This window comes from Carcharhinus amblyrhynchos, chromosome 34 (assembly GCF_965287045.1).
Source record: "Carcharhinus amblyrhynchos chromosome 34, sCarAmb.v2.hapA, whole genome shotgun sequence".
NCBI lineage: Eukaryota > Metazoa > Chordata > Chondrichthyes > Carcharhiniformes > Carcharhinidae > Carcharhinus > Carcharhinus amblyrhynchos.
The window spans coordinates 17,367,450-17,391,591 of NC_137357.1; the positions used below are offsets into that span (position 1 = coordinate 17,367,450).

Sequence of the window (24,142 nt, forward strand, 5' to 3'; positions counted from 1 at the left end):
TGCGTCTGTGTTGGCAATTTAGTTCTCACTGACATTGCACACCCATTTTAAACTCTGACTTTCTGTGGCTTCACTTGTCAAAGTGCAGCCATCTTGTGTCTTTAATAGCAGTGGTTCAAACAGTTTGGAAGAACCCCAGTGTTGTATACAATTTTGGTGAGGCCACAGCTGGAGCACTGTGTGCAGTTCTGGCCGTCACATTGTAGGAAGGGTGTGATTGCATTGGAGGGGATGCAGAGGAGATTCACCAGGATGTTGCCTGGGATGGAGCATTTCAGTTATATAGAGAGGCTGTATAGGCTTGGGTTATTTTCTCTGGATCAGAGACGATTAACGGGTGACTTGATCGAGGTGTACAAGATTATGAGGGCCATGGACAAAATGGATAGGGAGCAGCTGTTCCCCTTCGTTGAAGGGTCAGTTATGAAGGAGCACAAATTAAACATGAGGGGTGGAAGGTTTTTGGGGGGGGTGGGGGGAAATTGAGGAAAACTTTTTTGCTCAGAGGGTGGTGACAGTGTGGAATGTGCTGCCTGGGAGGGTAGTGGAGGTGGGATGCCTCACATCATTTTAAAAAGTACCTGGATTACTCCCCGGCATGCCACACCGTTCAAGGCTATGGGCCAAGTGCTGGCAAGTGGGATAAGTTGGGCAGGTCAGAGCATTTCACACATTGGTGCAGATGGGCTAAAGGGCCTCTTCTGCACTGTAGTACTCTCTGAATTGAAACTATCCTACTCCTGCTGCCTAAAAGCAATGTGTTGCCTGTTTTCCCTTTTGATAGAAACCTAGGAGATTGGCGCTGCCTCTTCAGCCTCCTCTGTCGGTCCACAATATCCCACCCACCCCCAATAACCTTTCACCCCCATGTTACTCATATCTGCCAACTTCTACCTACCTATCTCTGCTTCCACTGCCTTTTGAGGAAGAGAGTCCCAGAGATTCTCAACCCCCAGACAAAGAAATTCTCCACGTTTTGTCTTGAATGGGTGACCCCTTATTTTTAAACAGTGTCACCCTTGTTCTAGATTGTCCCACGAAAGGAAACATCCTCTCCACATCCACCCTGTCCATACCCCATAGGAGTTGTGATGTGGAGTTACTGGCATTGGACTGGGCACAGGAAGATGTCTCTCAACACCAGGCTAAAGTCCAACAGGTTTATTTGCAGCACGAGCTTTCGGAGCACTGCTCCTTCATCAGGTGAGTCACTCAGAGTTGCGCTCCAAAAGCTCGAGCTACCAAATAAACCTGTTGGACTTTAACCTGGTGTTGTGAGACTTCTTACTGTGCCCATAGGATCTGAAATATCTGCTCAGGACCATGCAAGGGTTGTTTTCCCTGTGGGTCAGGCCCTGGTGCCTGGAATTAATTCCCTCTGTACTTCCAGTCATTGCTTGTGCAGTTCACCTTGGATCAAATCAACAAACTTCATTCGTCTCTTAGCAATGTATCTTATGCCTTTGAATTCCAATGTGGCGTGATGTTCATTGAAACTTGTCTTCACCCATTGGAGACTGGTTTCTTCACAGCGTAAATCCAGAGTGTGGAAAGTATGCGGGTGGTGAGCTGGAGGAGTAAAGCTTCAGCCTCTCTTAATCATTCATCATTGTGGTGGCACAGTGGTGAGCACTGCTGCCTCTCAGCGCCAGGGACCCAGGTTCAATTCCCGGCTTGGGTCACTGTCTGTGTGAAGTCTGCATATTCTTCCTGTGTCGGCATGGTTTTCCTCCAGGTGCTCCAGTTTCCTCTGGACAGGAAAGACATGCTGGTTGGGTGCTAAATTCTTCCTCAGTGTACCCAAACAGGCACCGCAGTGTGGCGACTGGAGGATTTTCACAGTAACTTCATTGCAGTGTTAATGCATGCCTACTTGCGACACTATTACATAAGCTTTAAACTTTCACTCTGTCAAAACACTGCCCTGGAAGCTGCCCATGTCAAAAGATAAACATGCAGACAAGTACACTCCCGCTGAGTTCAGTCCCTTCATAATTGCGGCAGTCTTAATAAAGAAAATGAACCCCTGGTGAACTTGGGGATAAAAATAAAACGCAGCCCATGGTGGAAACACACAGCAATGTGATGGGCCTCTGAAAGTAGGAGTTATGATTGTGGGACCCTTCAGCACAAACATTTACCTTGTTCTTTCAGATGCTGCTGACCTGATTCCGATCAGTTCAGCTTTTCAATTGACCCACCTTCCTTTTTTTTAATGTGTGAACAGGAATCGGTGGCGATGGCCTCTGCAAGCGATGCGAAGCAGGATTCTGGAACGGACGCTGTTGCTTCAGTGGATAATACTCCAGAGGTGCTGAACAAGGCCCTGTCAGGCCTTTCTTCAAGGTGCAGCAATGACAAGAGTTTTACATTCTGGCTCTAGATGCGCAGTACACAGTCGAAGTCTCTGTTTTGCATAGAACTTGGAACAGCTTGGAGTTAGTTTGGGGATAATATGCACCTCGTTCATTTGACCAGGCCTGACATTCAGCTTGCATTAAGAAGCATGTGAAATGTTGCTTTGCTTTCCACTCGGAAGTGGAACAACATTGGACAAGGTGTAAAACTGGAGTAGCCAGCCGTACTTTTGTCGTCCAGTGCATTTGGAATTCGCCTGCCCCCTCACAAGCCTGAAGATGAATTGGGGGTGGGGAGGGTAGGTGGGGGGACGTAGCGGTTTTCACAAATCGAATGGCACATAGAGGTAACCGTTCAACCTGTGAAAACTCTCAGAGCTGCCAATTAAATGTGTCCTCCCCACACGTTTCTTCCTAATTCCCCCTTTTCCAGGCCAGCAACACTTGATAAACCTGTGGGATTTCTCTGGGGTTCAGTCACTGGCGGTCTGGACCCTTTGGCCTGACCACCGTAGAGTCACAGGGGTTCACTGCATGGAAACAGGCCCTTTGGCCCAACTCGTCCATGCCTCCCTTTGTTTTAATCCCCGAAGCTAGTCCCATTTGCCTGCATTTGACCCATATCCCCCGACACCCATCTTAGTCAGAAAACAATCTAAACGCTTTTTAAAAGACAAAATTGTACCCACTGGCACTGGGATGGGGAGGGTATCACACCATTACGTGTGAGCTGGGAGGAAGACCTCGGTTTTTTTTTAACAAAAAGGTCCCTTTTGCATATTATGTTCCTCGCTGGGATCAGAAACATGTGCGCATTATTTTCACAAAAATGAATGGGGATAACAATTTCACTCAAAGAGCACAGATAGGATCCCTGCAGGTGGAATTTCAGCCCCCACCCCAGCCTGGTGTCCGTCTTGCATCTAAAGGCACTGGATAAACGCCTCTTTCTTCAAGTCCTGCTGTGCAACATTTCAGGTCAGCCTGGGACAGTTTACTTAGTGTACAGCTTTAGTGTTTATGTTGCTCGCAATGTTCCATCTGACTTCAGCAAACCGTGTCGACAGAATTCCTTTCTGCCTCATCTTATTCAGCTTTCCCTTAGATTCCCCTAATGCTGTCCGTCTCAGCTACTGTGTGTGGAGTGAGTTCCACATTCTAACAATGATCTGGATAAAGGGAGTTTTTCCTGAATTCTGACGACTTTGTTGATGGTCTCTCGTTTTTGTGCTTTCTAAACCTACCCTATCGATACATCCAACAACCTTCCAGAAACAAGATCTCCCACCCTTTTCCATCTTCGTTATCGTTTTGTCTCTTACCCTGTGTCTCTCTTGCTCTCTCTCTATCCTTTTTATAATAAAGGATACGCAGCAACGTTACACAGTGTGTCAAATGACCACGGTTCTATACAAGTCTTTTTGCAGCCCTGTTCTTGCAGCAATGGATCCAAGTACTTTATTTGCTTTTAAGATGACTTGAGTTGTCTGAGTGTATATGGAGATGGGTTCAGGCCTCATTTGGCAAGTGTCACAGCCAGTTGTACATTGTGGGACGGACTGGGTGTGGAAGAAGAAGGTATTGGGCAAGAAAGTGAACATGTTCTGACACCCCACGATGAAACCCGTGGACTTGCGAGGGTAGGGAGGAGTGCTGTCCCTGAACCAAGCTGAGATTCCTGGGACAATTGTGGAGGTGGAGGGAAGGGAAAGGGATTGACTGACAGCAGGTGATTTGGAATCGTAAAGCTTTTCTTTTCTCTCCCTGTTGACAGATGGAAGAACTGGTGGGTGCGAGGGATCCTCACATTGGCCATGATCAGCTTCTTTTTCCTCATCATCTACCTGGGACCCATGGTTCTGATGATGATAGTAGGTGACAGTGCTACACTTTATTCTCCCTGACTCTGTGTACATCTGCTCTTTCTCAATGAAAACTCAATTGCCAGGAGAAATTTTAGCCTCAATCTGGTCGACCCAGTTGTTCAGGAAGAGTTGCTTATTCCACTGATCTCCCACACCATGGTTGGCACTGCTGACTCACAACGCCAGGCTCCCAGGTTCAATTCCCGACTTGGGTCACACTCTGTGTGGAGTTTACATCTTCTCCCCATGTTTGCATGGGTTTCCTCCGTGTGCTTCAGTTTCCTTCCACACTCCAAAGATTTGTGGGTTAGGTTGATTGGTCGTGCTAAATTGCCCCTTAGTATCAGGGAGACTACTTCAGGTAAAATGTGTGGGGTTATGGGAATAGGGCCTGGGTGTGATTGGGGTTGGTACAGACTCGATGGGCTGAATGCCTTCCTTCTGTGTGTAGGGATTCTATGATCTCCCCCAAAATTGGTGATTTATAAATGCTTTGGTGCCTTGCACCAAGTTTGCCAGTCACTACCACATATCCCAAATCAAACTTGCACCTCTGTAATGTTTCTCAGAATGTCCCATGCTGCTGCACATTCGATGGGCTACTTTTGAATTGGAGCCACTGTTACAAAGTATGTCACCACATCACCTGTTTTTAGAGAATCACTGCTGACCAAGACACCAAGCTCTTACTTGGAATAATTCCTGGGAATCTTTTACATAGAAGTGAAAGAGAGGACACTTGGTTTCAGGATTCACTGACGACAGTGCCTCCAACCTGTAATATTGAAATATCACCCTGACTATGTTCAAGACTCTGGCAGTGTTCTGAGACTCAGTAAGAAGTCTCACAACACCAGGTTAAAGTCCAACAGGTTTATTTAGTAGCAAACGCCACTAGCTTTCAGAGCACTGCTCCTTTGTCAGGTGGGTGGGGAGTTCTGACCACAAACATACCACTCCCCTGACGAAGGAGCAGCACTCCGAAAGCTTACAGATGCATTTACTACCAAATAAACCTGTTAGACTTTAACCTGGTGTTGTGAGACTTCTTACTGAGTTTACCCCAGTCCAACACCGGCATCTCCACATCCATGGTCTGAGACTGACAAGGAGGCAGTGGCATAGTATTATTATCACTGGACTAGTAATCCGGAGACCCAGGATAATGTTCTGGGGACGAAGGTTCGAATCCCGCCACAGCAGATGGTGAAATTTGAGTTCAATGAAAAATAAAATCTGGAATTAAGAATCAACTGCTGTCTATGATACCATCGTCGATTGTCGGAAAGACCCATCAGAGTTGACCAATGTCCTTCAGGGAAGGAAATCTGCCATCCTTACCTGGTCTGGCCTACTCAGAGCCACAGCAATGTGGTTGACTCTGAACTACCCTTCAGGGATATTTAGGGATGGGCAATAAATGCTGGCCCAGCCAGCGTTGCCCATGTCTCATGAATAAATTTAAACAAAAGTCAGGAATGCTACCCACTGAACCAAAACCTGAGAACTTTTGTGTGACAGGCTTTGACTCTGGGGAAAGATCAGACCCGAGCCTGATGCTGCCCTGATCTGATGCAGGTGTACACATTGACACAATCGTGACGGAATGAATAAGATCCAGGAGCTGAAACACTAACTGAGTTTATCCCTCACCATCCCAGCTGCACTGTGCACGTGATTATAGCACCACTGGGCAATACATCAGCTTTAAAACTGGCACCCGGTGTTTAAACTCGAGGCGAGTCCGTGTGTATCAGTGCAGCAGCCTTTACCACAAAGGAACCAGCAAATCTTTCATTTAATTCCTGAAGTTGAACCTGGGACTCAGTAAATTGAGATGGGAGTGAAAATAGTCTAATCCTGCAAGCATCTGCTATTGCAAAATGCTTTTACTAAATCAAACTCAGAGTAAAAATGGCAAAGTACTGGAATTCCACAAATGCGTGCTTTCATTGGTCAACAAAATCGCAATGCCCTGGTGCAAACATTATCTGATTTTTTGAAAGAAAAATATTGGTACAGGGACAGGACAGTAAACAATGAAGTCATAGTGAAATCATCCCGTCTGCAGTATGTCAGATCAGTAGCAGTAAATGAGTGCGCGCGCACACACACGCACACCAAGCAAGCCTCGCTGTGTGGTGAAGTGATCCTGGCTCAGAGTTGGATATGTACACAGTGCTTCGAACTTTCAGTAAAATGCAAGGAAGAAAATTCAACAAGAAAATGTGGCATGCCGTTGTTAAAGTCCAGTGGTATTGTTAGCAGCTTACTCCCAGCTTAATGTCACCATGGAAGAAGGATTGCAACTGAAAATTTTTTTCAGCATGCTGGTACCACACAATATAATTTCCCCGCCAATGCCCTGTGATCCACTTGGTTCCTAAACCCAGGGTTCAGGTCACTGATCATGTGTTGCCCTGTGAATTGGATTGGAAAATGATTCCACCACACAGTGAAATTTTTAGTATCATAGAATCCCCACGGTGCCAAAAGAGGCCATTCAGCCCATCAAGCCTGCCCCGACAACAATCCCACCCAGGCCCTATCCCCATGGTTTTACCCTGCTAATTCCTCTGACGCTGAGGGGCAATTCAGCATGGCCAATCCACCAAATCGTTAACAGTTAACATGTCCGTTAATATGGGGTGGGATTTTTTTGGTCTGGGGGGGTGAGCATGGCCAGAAAATCCCACCCAGAGGGTCAATTTACCAAGGCTAATGCACCTAACCTGCACATCTTCGGAGTGTGGGAGGAAAGCGGAGCACCCGGAGGAAACCCACACAGACACGGGGAGAACGTGCTGACTCCACACAGACAAGCCAGGAGTCGAACCCTGGCTCTGTGAGACAGCAGTGCTACACACTGTGCTGTATTCAAGGATGCTGAACATGTGTGGTCAACATTATCAAGCCTTCAAAATGTAATTGGAACTGAAGTATTTCCCTGCAGGTATCTATCACATGAAAAATATCCACAGTTATTGACTTAGCGCACTGTGTGAATGTGGAATGTAGAAACGCTAGCTCGCCTTTGAACGTAACTGGGAATAAAAAAGCACAGATCATCAATTTGTTTTGTTTTTCTTTTTACGTTCCTAGGTTCTTTGTGTACAGATCAAATGCTTTCACGAGATTATTCTTATTGGATACAACGTTTATCACTCCTACCATCTGCCATGGTTCCGGACTCTTAGCTGGTGAGCACATGACAGACGTTGTGGCACAGGAACAGAGCCACAATTGAAAAGCTTCGCTGCAAAAATTAAGCCCTCAGCATCACACACAATTAAAATAGCAATGCAGACGATCCTTCCTGGGAGCAGTTGCCCACTTTGTATTTAATCCCAGTGCCTCCTCCAACGATGTCGCCAGTTATCCTCAGGGGAGCCAGGCTGCAAATTGCGCTCACAGACCACCATCGCACCCCCGCCCCACACACCCACACACACACACCGCCCCCCACCCCCCACCACATGACCAAGTCAGGAACCAGACAGCATGCACTGGCAGATTAACCAGCAGTGTGGGGGACGTAAAATAAGAGCAGGGATAGGGCCATTCAACCCCTGGAGTATGCCCCACTATTCACTAAGATCATGGCTGATCAGATCATGTCTTTTATAGAGTCACAGTGGTTCACAGCATGGAAACAGGACCTTCAGCCTCACTTGTCCATGCCACCCGGTTTTGAACCATCAAGCTGGCCCCAGTTTCCTCACTTGGCCCATATCCCTCTATACCCACCTTTTTCAGTTTATTAGTCACAAGTCAGGCTTACATTAACGCTGCAATGAAGTTACTGTGAAATTCCCATCTTCCCTCATGTAACTGTCTAAATGCTTTTCAAAAGACAAAGTTGTACCCGCCTCTACTACTACCTCTGCCAGCTTGTTCCAGACACTCACCACCTTCTGGATGAGTATATGGGGTTTAATGAGATTGAGGGTTATAGATAGGTCTGTAGGTTGGTAGGTGATGATGTGATCGGCGCAACTTGTGGGCCGAAGGGCCTGTTTGTGCTGTAGTGTTCTATGTTCTATGTTCTGTGTGAAGAAACTGTCCCTCTGGACCCATTTGTATTTCTCCCCTCTCACCCGGGTAGCAGAGTGGCACAGTGGTTAGCACTGTTGCCTCACAGCGCCAGGGACCTGGGCTCAATTTCCGGCCTCAAATCATTGTCTATGTTGAGTTTGCATGTTCTCCCCACGCCTACTTGTGACACTACTAAGTAAATAAACTTGTTTAGCACTGCTTAGTTAGCACTGCTGCCTCAGAGCGCCAGGGATCTGGGTTTGATTCACGGTTTGCATCACTGTCTGTGGATTTTGTACATTCTCCCCTTGTCTGTGTGGGTTTCCTCCAGGTGCTCCGGTTTCTTCCCACTGTCCAAAGATACGTGGGTTAGGTGGATTGGCCATGCTGAAGTGTCTGTTCATGCCAGGGGGATTAGTACGGTAAATATGTGGGGTTACAGGGATAGGGCCTGGGTGGGATTGTTGTCAGTGCAGACTCAAAAGGCCGTATGGCTGCCTTCTGTAGGGATTCTATATCTATAAATACGCGTTTTTCCTTTTTAAGGTACTTCTTGCTGTGTGCCAATTACTTCTTCTACGGCGAGACGGTAACAGATACATTTTTCACACTGGTTCAGAGAGAGGAGCCCCTTCGGATCCTGAGCAAATACCACCGCTTCATTTCCTTTGCTCTCTACTTAGCAGGTAATGTTTCAGTCTAAAAACAACATTGGGTGGACCACACATTCTCAGAGTCAGCAGCTAGCAATTCACCAAACCACTTATCGTGCTGTCTTAATCAGCACACAGGGTTTGATGCAAAACCTCTTTTTAAAACTTTATTATTGAACATCAAAATATATATTGCCACTCAAGTGGATAGAGCCGTGAAGAAGGCTTATCGTGTGTTAGCATTTATTAAAAGGGGGTTTGAGCTTAAGAGTCGTGGGGTTATGCTGCAACTATACAGGACCTTGGTGAGACCACATTTGGAATGTTGAGTACAGTTCTGGTCACCTCACTGCAAGAAGAATGTGGAAGCGTTGGAGAGAGTGCAGAGGAGATTCACAAGGATGCAGCCTTGCTGGTTTGGAGGGCAGGTCTTATCAGGAAAAGTTGAGGGAGCCAGGGCTTTTTTCTTTCGAGCGAAGGAAGATGAGAGGTGACTTAATAGAGGTTTGTAAGATGATGAGGGGGATTGAGAGAGTGGACATTCATAGACTATTTCCTTGGGTGGGTGTAGCTGTTCCTAAGGGGCATAACTATAAGGTTCATGGTGGGAGCTATAGGAGGGATGTCCGAGGTAGATTCTTTACTCAGAGAGTGATTGGAGTGTGGAATAGATGGCCTGCTGTGATAGTGGAGTCGGACACTTTAGGAACTTTCAAGTGGTTATTGGATAGGCACGTGGAACACACCAGAATGATAGGGAGTGGGATAGCTTGATCTTAGGTTAGGACGTAGCTCGGCACAACACCGAGGGCCGAAGGGCCTGTACTGTGCTGTACTTTTCTATGTTCTGTTTTTCCATGCCTTGAGTCAGCGAGTACAGGAAGGAAGTTCACACTGTAGACAAGATGCTGTGAAATAGTCTGTTCACATGGACTGTTTCAAGCACTAGGTTTTACATTTTATCAGTTTCAGAATCAGGAGAAATCTCACCGCTGATCTCGGAGTTGAAATTCACAAACATCTGCCAGTTGTGGTCTGGAGTTAGCCTCGTATTTCTGTTTTAGACACCTTTACCACAGGCATCACAGTGGTTAGCACTGCTGCCTCCAGGTACTTGGGTGCAATTCCCGGCTTGTGTCACTGTCTGTGTGGAGTTTGCATGTTCTCCCTGTGTCTGTGTGGGTTTCCTCCGGGTGCTCCGGTTTCCGCCCACATTCCAAAGATGTGTGGGTTGGGTGAATTGGCCATCCAAGGGGCTAAATTGCCCCTTCGTGTCCCGGGATGTGTCGGTTAGAGGGATTGGTAGGATAAATGTGTGGGGGTTGTGGGGATAGGGTCTGGGGTGCGATTGTTGTCTATCCAGACTCGATGGGCCAAATGGCTTCGTTCTGCTGTAGGGATTCTCTGATTCTATGAAATACTTCAGCAGTGGTTGAAAAGGGACTGGTCACATCCCAAGCCGTCTGTCATTAATATCATCCAAGTTCCACTTGCATCTGAAACAGAAAAGCGAGGATAGCGTTTCCATTGGAGACCTTTAATTAGAATGAGGAGAAGCAATCAAATAGGATGCCTCCTAATATTGTCTTGTGTGGAGTACAAACCACAGCATAGACTGAATGACATGTTTGTCTGCTGTAGGCTGCTTGTTTGATTCCCCTTTCCTGGGTAGCGTTGCTGATCATAACTTCCCCCCCCCGAGTTGCTGAAAGGGCATTGACCAGCTAACTCAGCACAGACTGAAGATCAAATGTTGAATCGTGCTGGGAAGTTCAGAGAAGCTCCTGAAGGGGCAGTTTCATTGTGTACCAGAGGTACAGGCAGTGCAAGGACAATGGGAATGGGACTGTTTTCAGCAAGTCCTTTTCAAGACATCAGATAATGACTTCTGTTTTATTCCTAGGGTTTTGCATGTTTGTTCTGAGCTTGGTGAAGAAGCACTACAGATTGCAGTTCTACATGGTATGTCAACCACTCACTGAACATTAGAATAAAATGTAGTGTACGTTCACTTTTAACTAGCATTGCCACTGGTTCCAGCTTTAGTCTTGTCCATCATCCCAGTCTGCCAATTGGTATTGCTTTATTCAGCATCTTGGATGAACCATAAGCTGAGAAGGCACCCATTGACCAGGGAAGAAGGACAGAATGATCACTCAGACTCTATGACACGTTGGCTGCTTCCTGGATGCAGGGCCGGTCCCTGTAACCATGCTGCTTCCTACATCCTCAGACGCAAGACTGATTATATCCACCTCAGAAAGATGATTGGCCCTACCAAGGTTTAGACGCAGTTCTTTATTTAAAGTTTATTTATTTATTAGTGTTACAAGTCAGGCTTACCTTTACACTACAATGAAGTTACTGTGAAATTCCCCTAGTCGCCACATTTCGGTGCCTATTCAGGTCAATGCACCTAACCTGCACATCTCTCAGGTTGTGGGAGGAAACTGGAGTGCCTGGAGAAAGCCCATGCAGACACGAGGAGAATGTGCAAACTCCACACAGAGTGACCAAGCTGGGAATCAACCTGGGCTCCTGGCATTGTGAGGCAGTAATGCTAACCACTGTTCCACCAGCTCTTGGTACAGCTTGATATGGTGCGTCAGAGCCTTGGAACTCCAATTCCTGTTCTCCGTTGTTGAAATTTCTCTTGGTGAAAGATGTTGGTGAGCAGGCCAGAGGTTTATCTGATGACGTTCTTTGTTCCTTCACAGTTTGGATGGACCCATGTAACATTGCTGATCGTTGTGACTCAGTCTCATCTGGTCATTCACAACCTCTTTGATGGAATGATTTGGTACGTGGCCATCCAGTACTTTGCTCCTTTGACCGTGATTCTGTAAACTTCACTCTGTTTCCATTTCTGTCCAGTTGGACCTTTCACCAACACTAGATTTCCTTTGGGAGATTATTTTAAACAGTTCACGGACATCCCAGTCAGTGTGAACGGAAACTTCACATTGGGGGAGTGGGGGCGGGGCGGGGGGTTGACTCTTACTGAAACTCCCATTTCAAGCATGTGTTGTAAAGTTGAAGGGATACTACCACTGGGTCCCAATAGCACATTTCATTGTTAAATTATCCTGTGGGAACACCCAAACCATCACCTGAAACCTTCCCAACGACACGTTTATATTGGCCAGGGCTCCAGAGAATGGTGAATCTGGAACACTTGGCTGCAGAAGGTTGTGGAGGCCAAGTCATTGAGTGTCTTTAAGACAGATATAGGTTCTTGATTAATAAGGGGATCAGGAATGATGGGGAAAAGGCAGAAGAATGGAGATGAGAAAAAGTATCAGCCATGATTGAATGGCGGAGCAGACTCCATGGGCCGAGTGGCCTAATTCTGCTCCTGCATCTGATGGTCCATGCTCAACAAAGACTTTCTTGAGCCTTAGAAACATGTTGGTGTAACCCTGTCCCGCTTATCACTTTCTAAGATACACAAATCTCCAGTTGAGATCTGATCCTGAGCTACCGAGATCCTGAGCTTAAGTTAAGAAGGAAGGGGAATGGGAATGTGTTGAGAATTGAGAGTTCCCAAATGTTATCCTCCCCGCCTGGTACAGAAATCCCCTTGGCACTTTCCAAGTAATGGACTGTAAGAAATCACCGTCTACTAACCTGATAAATCAGAAATAGGTAGAATATTATAGAATTATCTCTCTCTCTGTCTCACATGAATGAAGTTTCCAGAGCAGCTTGCTGGCTGACAAAGATATGTCCCCCGCACAGGCCCTGAAACAAGACATTGCTGATACGATTGGATCTAAAGTATAAATCCCATAAGCTGTTATCGAAGACAGTGTGCACTGTCGTCCGTGACGGTTCCTCAGCAAGCCTGCATCGGAATCAGCCCATTGCAGGGTAAACTGAGAGAGCCTCGGCTGAGAGTTTGGATTTGAGTGATGCAGTCCTGGGATCAGAAGATCAATCATGAGTAATGTGAACAGAATGCTGCATTTAGCACCATTCAGAATGGAATTGTCAGCTGCAGCTTCCAGTGTCTCAATCTGAAGGGTTTGGGTTGGTTCAAGATCCAGGGTCCTGACAGCTCTGGGCCTTTCTGTCCACCTGATATTGCTTTATCTTCTGCCTTTCTTTCCTGTTTCCCAGGTTCATTGTACCCATTTCCTGCGTGATCTGCAATGACATTATGGCGTACATGTTTGGATTCTTCTTTGGCAGAACTCCGCTCATCAAGGTCAGTGTGGAGACACAGGGGGGCTTTTTAAACTGTACCAATTACAGAGGGAGCCGTGAGCTCACTCGGAAAGGGTGCTGGGGAGGGATGATGAGGATGAGAAATGGCAGGCAGTTACAGAAGGAGTGCTGTTCTGGTGGAGCGCAGTGTGGAGGGAGCTTCACACTGCACTCTCTCCGTTGGACCTGATGGTGCTTGAAGCTGGAACTGAAGAGCACTCTGAAGTTTACCTTTACAAGAAAATTCCGTGTGTGGTAATCACCCTTGAAGCCAGCGTGCAAGTCAAACCTTGATTGAATTTTCATTCCTGACGAATTGTCTCTTTTTCTCTTTATTCGTTTGTGGGCTAGCATTTATTGCCCATCCATCGCTGCCCAAGGGCAGTTGAGAGTCAACCACATAGCTGTGGCTCTGGAGTTGCACGCAGGCCAGATCAGATAAGGACAGCAGATTTCCTTCCCTAAAGGACATTAGTGAACCGAATGGGTTTTTCCGATAATCGACAATGGTTTCATGGTCATCAGTAGATTCTTAATTCGTAGAACTTAGAACAGTACAGCACAGTACAGGCCCTTCGGCCCTTGATGTTGTGCCGAACTATATCCAATCCCAAGACCAAGCTATCTCGCTCCCTATTATTTTGGTGTGCTCCATGTGCCAATCCAATAACCACTTGAAAGTTCTTCAAGTGTCCGACTCCACTATCACAGCAGGCAGTGCATTCCACACCCCAACCACACTCTGAGTAAAGATTTTTTTTTAATTGAATTCAAATTCCACCAGCTGCCGTGGCGGGATTCGAACCCGGGTCCCCAGAACATTAGCTGAGTTTCTGGATTAATAGTCTAGCGATAATACCACTTGGCCAACATCTCCCTTTAATCAAATATGAAGATTGAATACAAACTCTTCGTAGTTGCGAGTTGGCAGAGGAAATGGATACTGGTTCGGGATCAAAAAGACGGCATGGCATTAAACTAGCTAGAGGAGAAGGATGTACTGTCAGTTCAGTCTGTCTTGTGCTGCTGACGGATAGGTTCTCCCTTTGTTCAGTTCTATTCACTGAAACACAAGTCAGTGCATGAGGAACATAAAAATGAGAAGGGGATGCTGATGGGGTGAGAGGAAGAAAGGTGGGAGGAGTGTTGTGGGGGCATGAACACCAGCATGTTTCAGTGCTGGAAAAATTAAAGACAAGTTAGAAGGTCTGAACTCTTCTGCCTTGAGCTGAGGTTTGCCATGAGGAGCCTTCTGAATGTACGGGAGACACTGAGTGGTTCAAACATGTGCTCAGCATTGGGAACAGCCCGACCTCCTGCCAGGAAGCATTCACACAAACCCAGCATTGAGTTCTTCGAGTGGCTTTCAGATAGGTGGACGAAGACAAATGCCGGAGAGTCACGGAAGAAGCACTGGATGCTGTTGTAAAAGGAATCACAGATTTCTGTGCAAGGGGTAATGTGAGGGGCTGCCTCTTCTGTGATTCAGAACATGGGGGAATGTGGAGGTAGACGGAGAGAACAGCTTTACACCTGATGCACATAACCCTGTGTGTGTGCACGTCAGCATGGGCCCACGCGTCTGCACACCCGCCCGTGGGCCTGCATGTGTCTACTGCAGGTGAATGGATCGCTTTGACTTTTATTGAAGCTACTTCTCTCCACTTCTGGGAATCTCTTGAAATTTCAAAGAATACATTACAAAGTAATGGGTGAAATAACAATCCTTTCAATGTCCTAATCTTGTTCAAATAGTCTGACTATCTGTCTCTTCACAGTTGTCCCCCAAGAAGACCTGGGAAGGATTTATTGGAGGATTCTTCTCAACTGTTCTCTTTGGTGTTCTGGTGAGTATCAATAAAATTACCGCACTGGAGGGGTCCGAACTGAAAAGCAAGGAGCTCCTATCATTTTTTTGGTATCATTGTGCCTCACCACTGTCCCTTTTGAATCAGAACACCTCTGTGTTAAACAGAGTGGTTGAGGGAAAACAGCAGCAGCAACAACAACAACACAATGCCAGAGGCAGTAAGATCAGCTGTGGGAGTTGTGAAGAAAATGTTATCATTACTGAATTTCACCCTTTCAATTTGAGAGGCACAGGCACAAGTAACTTACTCCCAGAGACAATCGATACACATGAAAGGGATTGCGGTTTGTTCCAACTTTACAAAAGGAAGGAATTAGAAAGAGGAGATTTCCCAGAATGGCGCAGGACTGGAGGAATTCAGTCACCAGGGAGGGGTTTGGAGAAGCTGGGATTGTAATCTGTAAACTGGAGTTTTCCTGGATGGGATTGTGGTGTCTGGGTGGGATTGTGGTCGGTGCAGACTCAATGGACCGAATGGCCTCATTCTGCATTGTAGAGACTCTAATCCAGCCATTCAGTGGAGGTGGTCAAAATCAGCAAAGTTTCTATGGAGCACACAAGGGAAAGTTGCTTCCAACTCGTGGAAGGTTCAGCAATCTGAGCTGATTGAGAGAAGAGGGTGAGATGAGGAGATTTATTTTTTATGCAGCGAGTTCTTGTGGCCTGGAGTCTCATAGGGGTGGTGCAAACCCACCCTTTTGTAACGAGGGGAATTTAATTAAATACTTGGAACGGCGAAACCCTGGGGAGTTGGGCAATTGGTTTGGTCTGCACAGTGGTGAACGCTGCTGCCTCGCAGTGCCAGAGACCCAGGTTTAGCTCTGGCCTCAGGTCACTGTCTGTGTAGAGTTTGCACGTTCTCCTCGTGTCTGCATGGGCTTCCTCCAGGTGTCCGGTTTCATCCCACACTCCAAAGATGTGCGGGTTAGGTGGGTTGGCCCTTAGTGCTAAGGCGATCAGTGGGGTAGATACATGTGATTATGGGTACAGGGCCTGGGTGAGATTGCTGTCAGTGCAGGTTTGATGGGCTGAATGGCCACTTTGCGCCCTGAAGAGATTATATGATTGCTCTCAAAAGAGCTAGCACAGGCACGAGTTGGCTGTACAGTGAATCACACAGCAGGCCCTGTCAGATCTAGGTCACTGTTAAATGACACTGCCTCACTTATTTGATCAACTGTTAACATTTCTGCCCGAGGACAACTGGATCACTGTCACACAGAATAAAAAAAGAGAGGTTTGAAACTAACTGGGTAACGTCAGCAAGCAGGAAAGCATCTAGGGGAAAGTGAGCTGAGCCAGTGGTTGCGAAACCCATCTCTCTTCTCTCCTGCCACAGTCTCACTCTGCCATCCTCCTTCATCCCCGTCTCTTTGTCTTTACAGCTTTCCTACGTGATGTCAGGATACAAGTACTTTGTCTGCCCGTTTGAGTTCAACAATGACGCTAACACTTTCACTGTGGACTGTGAACCATCTGAACTGTTTCAACTGCAGGACTACACCATCCCCTGTCTCTTACGTTCCATCATAGGCTGGGTATGACAGTGAGAGTCCGTCACATTTTGAGGGGCTGCTTTTCTGACTTGGCACTGCTGGGTAATCACACACACACACGATTTTACTGGTCAAAACAGAAGGACAAACTAAGTAATCTTCCTGCCAGTTCTTTGGTGTGTGCGCACGTGTGTATGTGTGTGTGTGTCAGCGCATGTGTGACTGTGAAACCAGGGTCAGAAACTCAGCCTCTTAAAGCTCAATGTTGCAACGTGAAAGGGCGAAAATGATTATCCATCAACTGTTTGTGCTTTTTCTGGTCTTGTTGCTGTAGAAAACACTCCGGATGTACCCATTCCAGATCCACAGCATCGCACTTTCCACTTTTGCCTCACTGATTAGCCCCTTTGGAGGATTCTTCGCCAGTGGTTTCAAGAGAGCATTCAAGATCAAGGTATTTTTAATCCTTTGTTAACTGGCAAAGATCAGAGGCAGGGACCATGTGGTGTGGGTGACCTGGCCCACACAGCAAGCCATAAAACCGTGAAATCGTACACAGCACACAAACAGGATGTTACAATCTTGCGACATCGTTCTGACGATCCAGCTTATCTGTCTTATTTATTTATACTTCATGTGGGCTGTGGGCATCACTAGCCAGGCCAGCATTTGTTACCCATCCCTAGTTGCCCTTGAACTGAGTGGCTTGCTGGGCCGTTTCAAGAGGCAGTTGAGAGTCAAACACATTGCTGTGGCACTGGAGTCGCATGTAGGCCAGACCGTATAAGCTTGGCAGATTTCTTTCCCTGAAGGTTGTTTGCGGACCAGAAGGGTTTTTAAGACAATCGATGACAGTTTCATGGTCACCATGACTGAGATGAGGTTTTTGCTTTCCAATTCATTTCATCCAGTTGCTGTTTTGGGATTCGAACCCATGTCCCCACAGCATAGGTCTGACCCTCTGGATTACTCATCCAGTGACCACCACCACCACCATGATGCTGCCGTTCCCCACCCCCCCCAATCTGTTTACAAGAACTATCTATCCAATTTGATTCCATAGCCCAGCACTTTGCCCCCAAGATCTACGATGGATGGTGGCACAATGATTAGCACTGCTGCCCAACAGCGCCGGGGCCCAGGTTCGATTTCAGCCTTGGTCACTGTCTGTGTGGAGTCTGCATGTTCTCCCTGTGCCTGTGTGGGTTTCCTCCCACACTCCAGAGATGTGCGGGTTAGGTCGACTGGCCATGCTAAAATTGACCCCAGTGTCTGGGGGATTAGCAGAGTAAATGTGTGGGATTACAGGATGTGTGGGATTATGGTCAGTGCAGACTTGATGAGCGAAATGGCCTCCTTCTGTACTGTAGGGATTCTCTGATTCTATGAACCCTTCAAATAAATCTCTCTTCGGTTTGAGAGTTACTATGGAATCTGATTCTGCTCCACTTTCAGAGAATACGTTCCAGATTTTAACTTGTCTCTTAAATCTGTGACATCTGGTCAGCAGCCTGAGCCAGAGGAAAGTGTTTTGTCGTCTTGCTGTTTCTGTCACAGCTCTTCACCATGATGTGAATGGTCTTTGATCCAAGCAGGCAATCCCAGCCTCCACAGAAGTGGACTCATTCATCCTCTCAGCCCAGCATGTTGCATTGGAGCTACACAGCTGGCTCTACTACTCGATTCCCCATAGCTGGCAAATGTTTCCTTTTTGGAATACTCCAGCTCCAAGAGAGACAAGGTTAGGGTTAGTCCTGGACTGCCATTGGGAAGCTTCTTCATGTCATCAGTCGAAGTTGGGATGAAGTCAGACACTTGTCCTCCTGGTTATAGACGGCAGTCAGCCTGGAGAGTAACAAGTGGGTCAGAAGTCACTCTGACATGACGAGGTGTCAAATAGGACAGTACTTGGGAGGTGAAATTTCCCCCTTCTGCTATTCACACTGCAAAATCTGGTCCAATTACAAAACAGGATTTCCTGTTCTGTATGGTGACAGCAATACATAGCATCTACAAGGTACATTGCAACATTGGGTGCCACAATGGTTAACACTGCTGCCTCACAGCGCCAGGGACCTGAGTTCAGTTCCAGCCTCGGGTCATTTTCTGTGCCGAGTCTGCACCTTCTCCCCCTGTCTGGTTGGGTTTCCTCTGGGCGGTCCAGTTCCCCCCCACAGTCTGAAAGATGTGCTGGTTAGGTGCATCGGCTGTGCTAAATTCCCCCTCGGTGTACCCGAACAGCCACCAGAGTGTGGCGACTCGGGGATTTTCACAGTAACTTCATTGCAGTGTTAATATAAGCCTACTTGTGACACTAATAAATAAATTTTAAACGTTTTAAGTATAGAGGGGCGAATCTTTTCTGGCCCTCCCACGACGGGAATCGGAGCGGGCAAGGGAAAGGTCCATTGACTTTGGGTGGGATTTTCCAGTTTTGGCATGAGCGCGGGCAGGAAAATCTTGTCCAGGATCTCCTGTTCTGTACTCGTAGCAGCAATACGTGCATCTACAAAATGTTTCACAACAAGCAGCATCTTCCAAACCTGTGACCACTAGCACTCAGAAGGACTCGGGCCACAGGTACATGGGACCACCGCCAGCTTCACATTCAGAATCACACCGTCCTGACTTGGAAACATCCTTTCACTGTCGCTGGGTCAAAATGCTGGAACTCCCACATGAACAATACCTGTGAATGTGCCTACACAGTAAGAAAGTCTCACAACACCAGGTTGAAGTCCAACAGGTGCCTACACGACAGGGACCACAGCTGTTCAAGAAGGCGGCTCGCCATCACCTTCCCAAGGAACAGTTAGGAATGGGCAATAAATGCTGGCCTGCCTCCCATGAGAGGATATATTTTTAAAAAGTGATTTTAAGTCTGATGTTTGGCAAGTGGGAAGAATCTCACCGATAATTAGATCCCTAGCCAGTGTATGAAGTATGATATCAGACACACAGAATCCTCCTGACAATCAGTTTATTTAGAGAACGTGGCCTTGCGAATGCCTGCCTTCTCCCTGCCTGGAATGTCTCATCAATCTCTCTCTAAACTATCTTAGATTGAACCTATTAAGCTGAATTAAACAAACTGAGGGATAAATCAAAGGAGCTGCTCCTTAAAGAAATACCGCATGACCTCTGGAGAAGGGAGTACTTGATTAAGCAATCTCCTTCACCTTTGTAATTAACATACCATTAACATTCACCACCTTGGTGCTGAGCAGGAGTTGTCACAGCTCTGCCTTATCGTTTCCCAAGCACCACTTGTTCCGTAATTCTTTGTGATATGCAACCCTCGCTTGTGCTAATTACTGACCTTGACCAGGAGGTTCTTATCAGGGATGTGTCTGTGACATGTATTCTCAGGCAGATACTGTTCCGTTGCAACTCTCTCCCCTTCCCAAAACCTTTGATAAACACTGCAGAGTTTTGGAAGAATGAGAGATGATCTGGTTGGTTGAAAGATCTGCACATGCTCTTTGGGTTGGCTGCGATCAGTGTGGAAGATATGACGTTCTCCAGTGATGAATCTGGCCTGTTTTCTCTGCAGGATTTTGCCGACACTATACCGGGTCACGGTGGGATTATGGACCGCTTCGATTGCCAGTATCTCATGGCGACCTTCGTGAATGTCTACATTGCCAGCTTCATCAGGTAAAACAAAAATCCTTCCACTGATTCTGACCTTCATTCTCTTTAATGTAACGGGAAGGCTTAACCTTCCGAAAGAAATTTATTGACTGCCGCACCTTTTCAGACGAGATACGGGGCAGGATTTTCCAACCACGCTCACCCCAAGACCAGAAAATCCTGCTCGAGGTCAACAAACCTTTGCACAAACCGTGACCCGCCCACTCCGATTCCCATGGCGGACAGGACAGGAAAATTACACCCATAATGTCAATGCATACAACCTACATTTATACAGCACCTTGAACATCTCCAGTCCTCAAACTGAGATGAATATTGTTTAGAACAAAAAAAACCGTTACAATTAAGGGCTGAGAGAAGGAACACTGACCTGTCAGTAGTGTAAATTGAATGTTTGCGAGTGCAGTGAGTGGGAAATGTCTTTCATTCCTCACCCTGCCTTTTTATGTAACCTCCTCCAGCCATGTAACACTTAGGAGGTTTCTCTCCTCCAGTTCTATTCCCCTCTGAAGGAGTCTGTGCCCTCAGTAGCCTAGGTCTCAGGCTCTGGAATTTCCTTCTCTTTGACATTTAACCCTCTTCCAGTAAGATCCAGGTGCCTACTCACTGTCAATTTTTGACTATTTGTGCTCTGTGAAACACTTAAAGGCACTATTAAAATGCACACTGTTGCTTCAACACTGCACAGCAGTGTCAGTTTTGCACTGAACCACTCTTTGCCCTGGACCTCACCCATCGGAAACATCTGTAGCCAACATGCAAGAGTGTTTGCATATCCTTTGCAAGTTGCTGTGGTGCCAGCCAAGCACTCTCACAGTTGAGTCAGATGGTTGGAGATTCAGATCCCAACACTAAGCGCAGGATAGAGGAACATTGATGCTGTCTTTCAAAGGAGATATTAAATTGCAGCCCTGTACACTCTCATGAGGTCAACATCAAAGATTCCGTGGTTCTGCTTTGAAGCAAAGCAGAAGATAGTTCTCACCAATACTTATCCCTCAAGAAAAGACTCCCCCAAAGCCAGATTCTCTGCTCATTATTACATTCCTGGCTGCTACATGACAAGTGACTAAAATTCACCACTGCCAAACACTTCCTGACATTGTGAAAGGTGCAATATAAATTCAGGTGGTCATGCCTCACCCAGTGAGAGTGCAGCACAGTGATTAGCGCTGCTGCCTCACAGTGCCAGGGACCCAGGTTCGATTCCCGGCTTGGGTCACTGTCTGTGCAGAGTCTGCACATTCTCCCTGTATCTGCGTGGGTTTCCTCCCACACTCCAAAGATGTGTGAGTTAGGAAGATTGGCCTTCTAAATTGCCTCTTAGTATGAGGGAGATTAGCTAGGGTAAATGCATGGGGTTATGGAGATAGGGCCTCGGTGGGATTGTGGTCGGCACAGACTTACTGGGCCAAATGGCCTGCTTTTGCACTGCAGGGATTCTATTCTGAGCTGCGCGGAATTCCTTTTGGAAGTGGTGTTTAGAGTGGGTCTGTATTGAATTGTGTCTCTCATCCTTTCTAGGGGCCCGAATCCCAGTAAACTGTTGCAGCAACTGCTGGCTCTCCGCCTCGATCAACAGCTCCAGATATTCAAGAGCCTGAAGGCCAATCTGGTCCAGAAGGGGGTGCTGCCAACGGAGGCGTAGGACTAGCGAGCTCGGTGAAGTGGTTGCAGTCAAGATGGTCTGGGGCATGAATCCAGCCTGTGACCTTGCCCTCAAAAACACAGTGTGCATCCAAGCTAGTATCCTACCAGCAGTTTCCTTACGTTAACAAGAGGCCCAAACCCCCCCCCTCCCCCACTTCAAACACAAAGTATTCTTCACACACACACTGATAGATGCAATAATTAGTAAGTAGGCACCAGTTTAATCACGGGGGGGGTCTCAGCCCATTAGTACAAGGTTAGGAAGCTGTAATGGTCTTTGATGTGCTGAACCTATGATTAACCGTCAAACCCACCCACACACAAATTGCTTTTTTTAGAAAGAAAAAAAATGATTCACCATTGCTGTTAGCAATGCAAAGCAACTGTGAAGTTGTGAGGCTGAATCTGAACTGTGCTTAAATCATGGATACCCAACCCAAGCCCATTTTGCAGCAGTTCAGGAGTCTTGCGTTCAGAAGTCTAATTGATTTTTCACCATTACTCCCTTGCTCCTTAGAATGTATGCTTCGGGTGGACTAGATGTAGAATTTGCTGTAACACGGGCCACGTAATTTTGAAAAACTCTTGAGTTTTACATTTTCATACATCGGGCCTCGAGGCCACCGAAGGAGCTTAGAACGTTGAGTTTTACACTGGCTGTAGTCTAGTAGCTAGAGACGAGCAGACACACGTAGAGCTGGCAAGAGGGAGAGGGGAGATCCCTCCCAGAACCTTCTGCAGTTGGATGTCCATGGACGGATTAACAGAACGACAGAATTCCCCGGAAGGTGCGTCATTTCTCACAAGTCACTGAACCTGATGACTTGATAAGCCAAATGTTTATGTCCCATTGCTGAAAGCATCATCTATGTCTTTTGCAATTTTCACAGAGTGTGAAGTCCCTTTAAGATAAGTATGCCCATTTCACGGTGCTCCCCCATCAGTTAGGAAAGTCAAGCTCAGCTCTCGAGAAGGAATATGTCAGAAGGCCAGTCAGGCTGAGTCGTGACCTGTAATTTTAACTGATAGGTCATGTGAGGTCTTGTGATGGAACCACTGCACTGTGATGGAACCACTGCACAGTGATGTCAATTCACTTTGGGAACTGAAGATTCCTTTTCTGGGCCAGTTCCGGGAATTGCGGGCATCCTCCAGCGCCTCAACCTTGAGGCGATTCTTCACCACGTCATAGCTGGTTAGCCTGTTCAGAGACACAGCTAAAAACCAATCCGCCACCCCTCTCACTCCACTGTCTGTAGATGGTTACCACGAGCTGTCTGACCTCCTTCACTCTCATCCAAAGCCAACAGGATTAATTACAGCGTGCCTGCTGGAGCCTGGATGAGTTCAGTTAACTCAGTGCAGGTTTTCAACACTGTCTGTACTCAGTGCGTGGACAGGGTGGATTGGATTAGCAATGCTGCAGTGAAGGTGGCTGGCTCCTGGCCGTTAGTGAGTCTGTTGCCCCTCCGCTGATCATTGTATGAGGCTTCAGAACGCAAAGTGCCAAGCCAGAGATGTACTGTTCCCTGGTGCACTGTGATCTGAGGAAAAGTGGGCAAGCTGTTCCCGTGAGGGCACCCTTGGGAAGTGGCATGCAGACAGCAGTATCCATTTCTTTGGATCATGGTGAGAACGACACGGAGCCAGAAGACAGATACTCCAAATGTGGTTAGCACCGTCCAGGATAACATTGAAACAGAGTGGCAGCAAACAAAGACCCTCATCGGACTGGTATAGGAAATGCTGAACAGCCAAGGAAGATTTTACAAGTCATTCTTTTCTCAAGAATCCAACAGAACCGACGTGTGAGAGAAATTAACTTCTTCCAAGTGGTGGTTTTAATTTAACTGCCTTGCCCCTTCCGCTAATCTCTCCCCAGCCATATTGACCCAGTGCTTAGGATTTCAGGTGACCCAAATGTCTGTCAATTCGCAGTGTTAAGCAATTCACACCAAAAAACAAAGCCCCAGCATTCAACGTTGACAATTGTTGTGTAAAACCTACAGGGTTCACCTCTGAATTATGATGTGGTGGCACAGTGGTTAGCACTGCCATCTCACAGTGCCAGGGACCTCAATTTGATTCCCAGTTTGGGTCATTGTCTGTGCGGAGTCTGCATCTTCTCCCCGTGTCTCCATGGGTTTCCTCCCACATTCTGGAAGACATGCTGATCAGGTGCATTGACCCGAACAGGCGCCAGACTGTGGTGACTCGGGGAATTTCACAGTAACTTCATTGCAGTGTTAACGTCAGCCTTTCTTGTGACTAATAACTGAACTTTATTTGATGAGCACACAGCTCTGCTTTGGAGACCATCTAAGTGTGCGAGGTTCCGTGCACTGTGGTTTAAGGT

The 24,142-nt window shown here is 46.9% G+C and overlaps 1 protein-coding gene across 1 annotated transcript in view; it reads left to right on the plus strand.

Moving 5' to 3' along the window:
- cds2 (CDP-diacylglycerol synthase (phosphatidate cytidylyltransferase) 2) overlaps positions 1-22,849 on the plus strand; it is a 30,802-nt gene extending 7,953 nt beyond the window's left edge. Inside the window, exons 2-13 of the mRNA XM_080216791.1 lie at positions 2,228-2,346; positions 4,132-4,228; positions 7,325-7,422; positions 8,804-8,943; positions 10,814-10,872; positions 11,628-11,710; positions 13,030-13,117; positions 14,895-14,963; positions 16,372-16,524; positions 16,817-16,936; positions 20,036-20,139; positions 21,661-22,849. Of these exons, the coding sequence (XP_080072917.1) occupies positions 2,228-2,346; positions 4,132-4,228; positions 7,325-7,422; positions 8,804-8,943; positions 10,814-10,872; positions 11,628-11,710; positions 13,030-13,117; positions 14,895-14,963; positions 16,372-16,524; positions 16,817-16,936; positions 20,036-20,139; positions 21,661-21,784 (1,254 nt within the window). The 3' untranslated portion in view covers positions 21,785-22,849. The remainder of the gene's footprint in view (positions 1-2,227; positions 2,347-4,131; positions 4,229-7,324; positions 7,423-8,803; positions 8,944-10,813; positions 10,873-11,627; positions 11,711-13,029; positions 13,118-14,894; positions 14,964-16,371; positions 16,525-16,816; positions 16,937-20,035; positions 20,140-21,660) is intronic.
- The last annotated feature ends 1,293 nt before the right edge of the window (positions 22,850-24,142 follow it).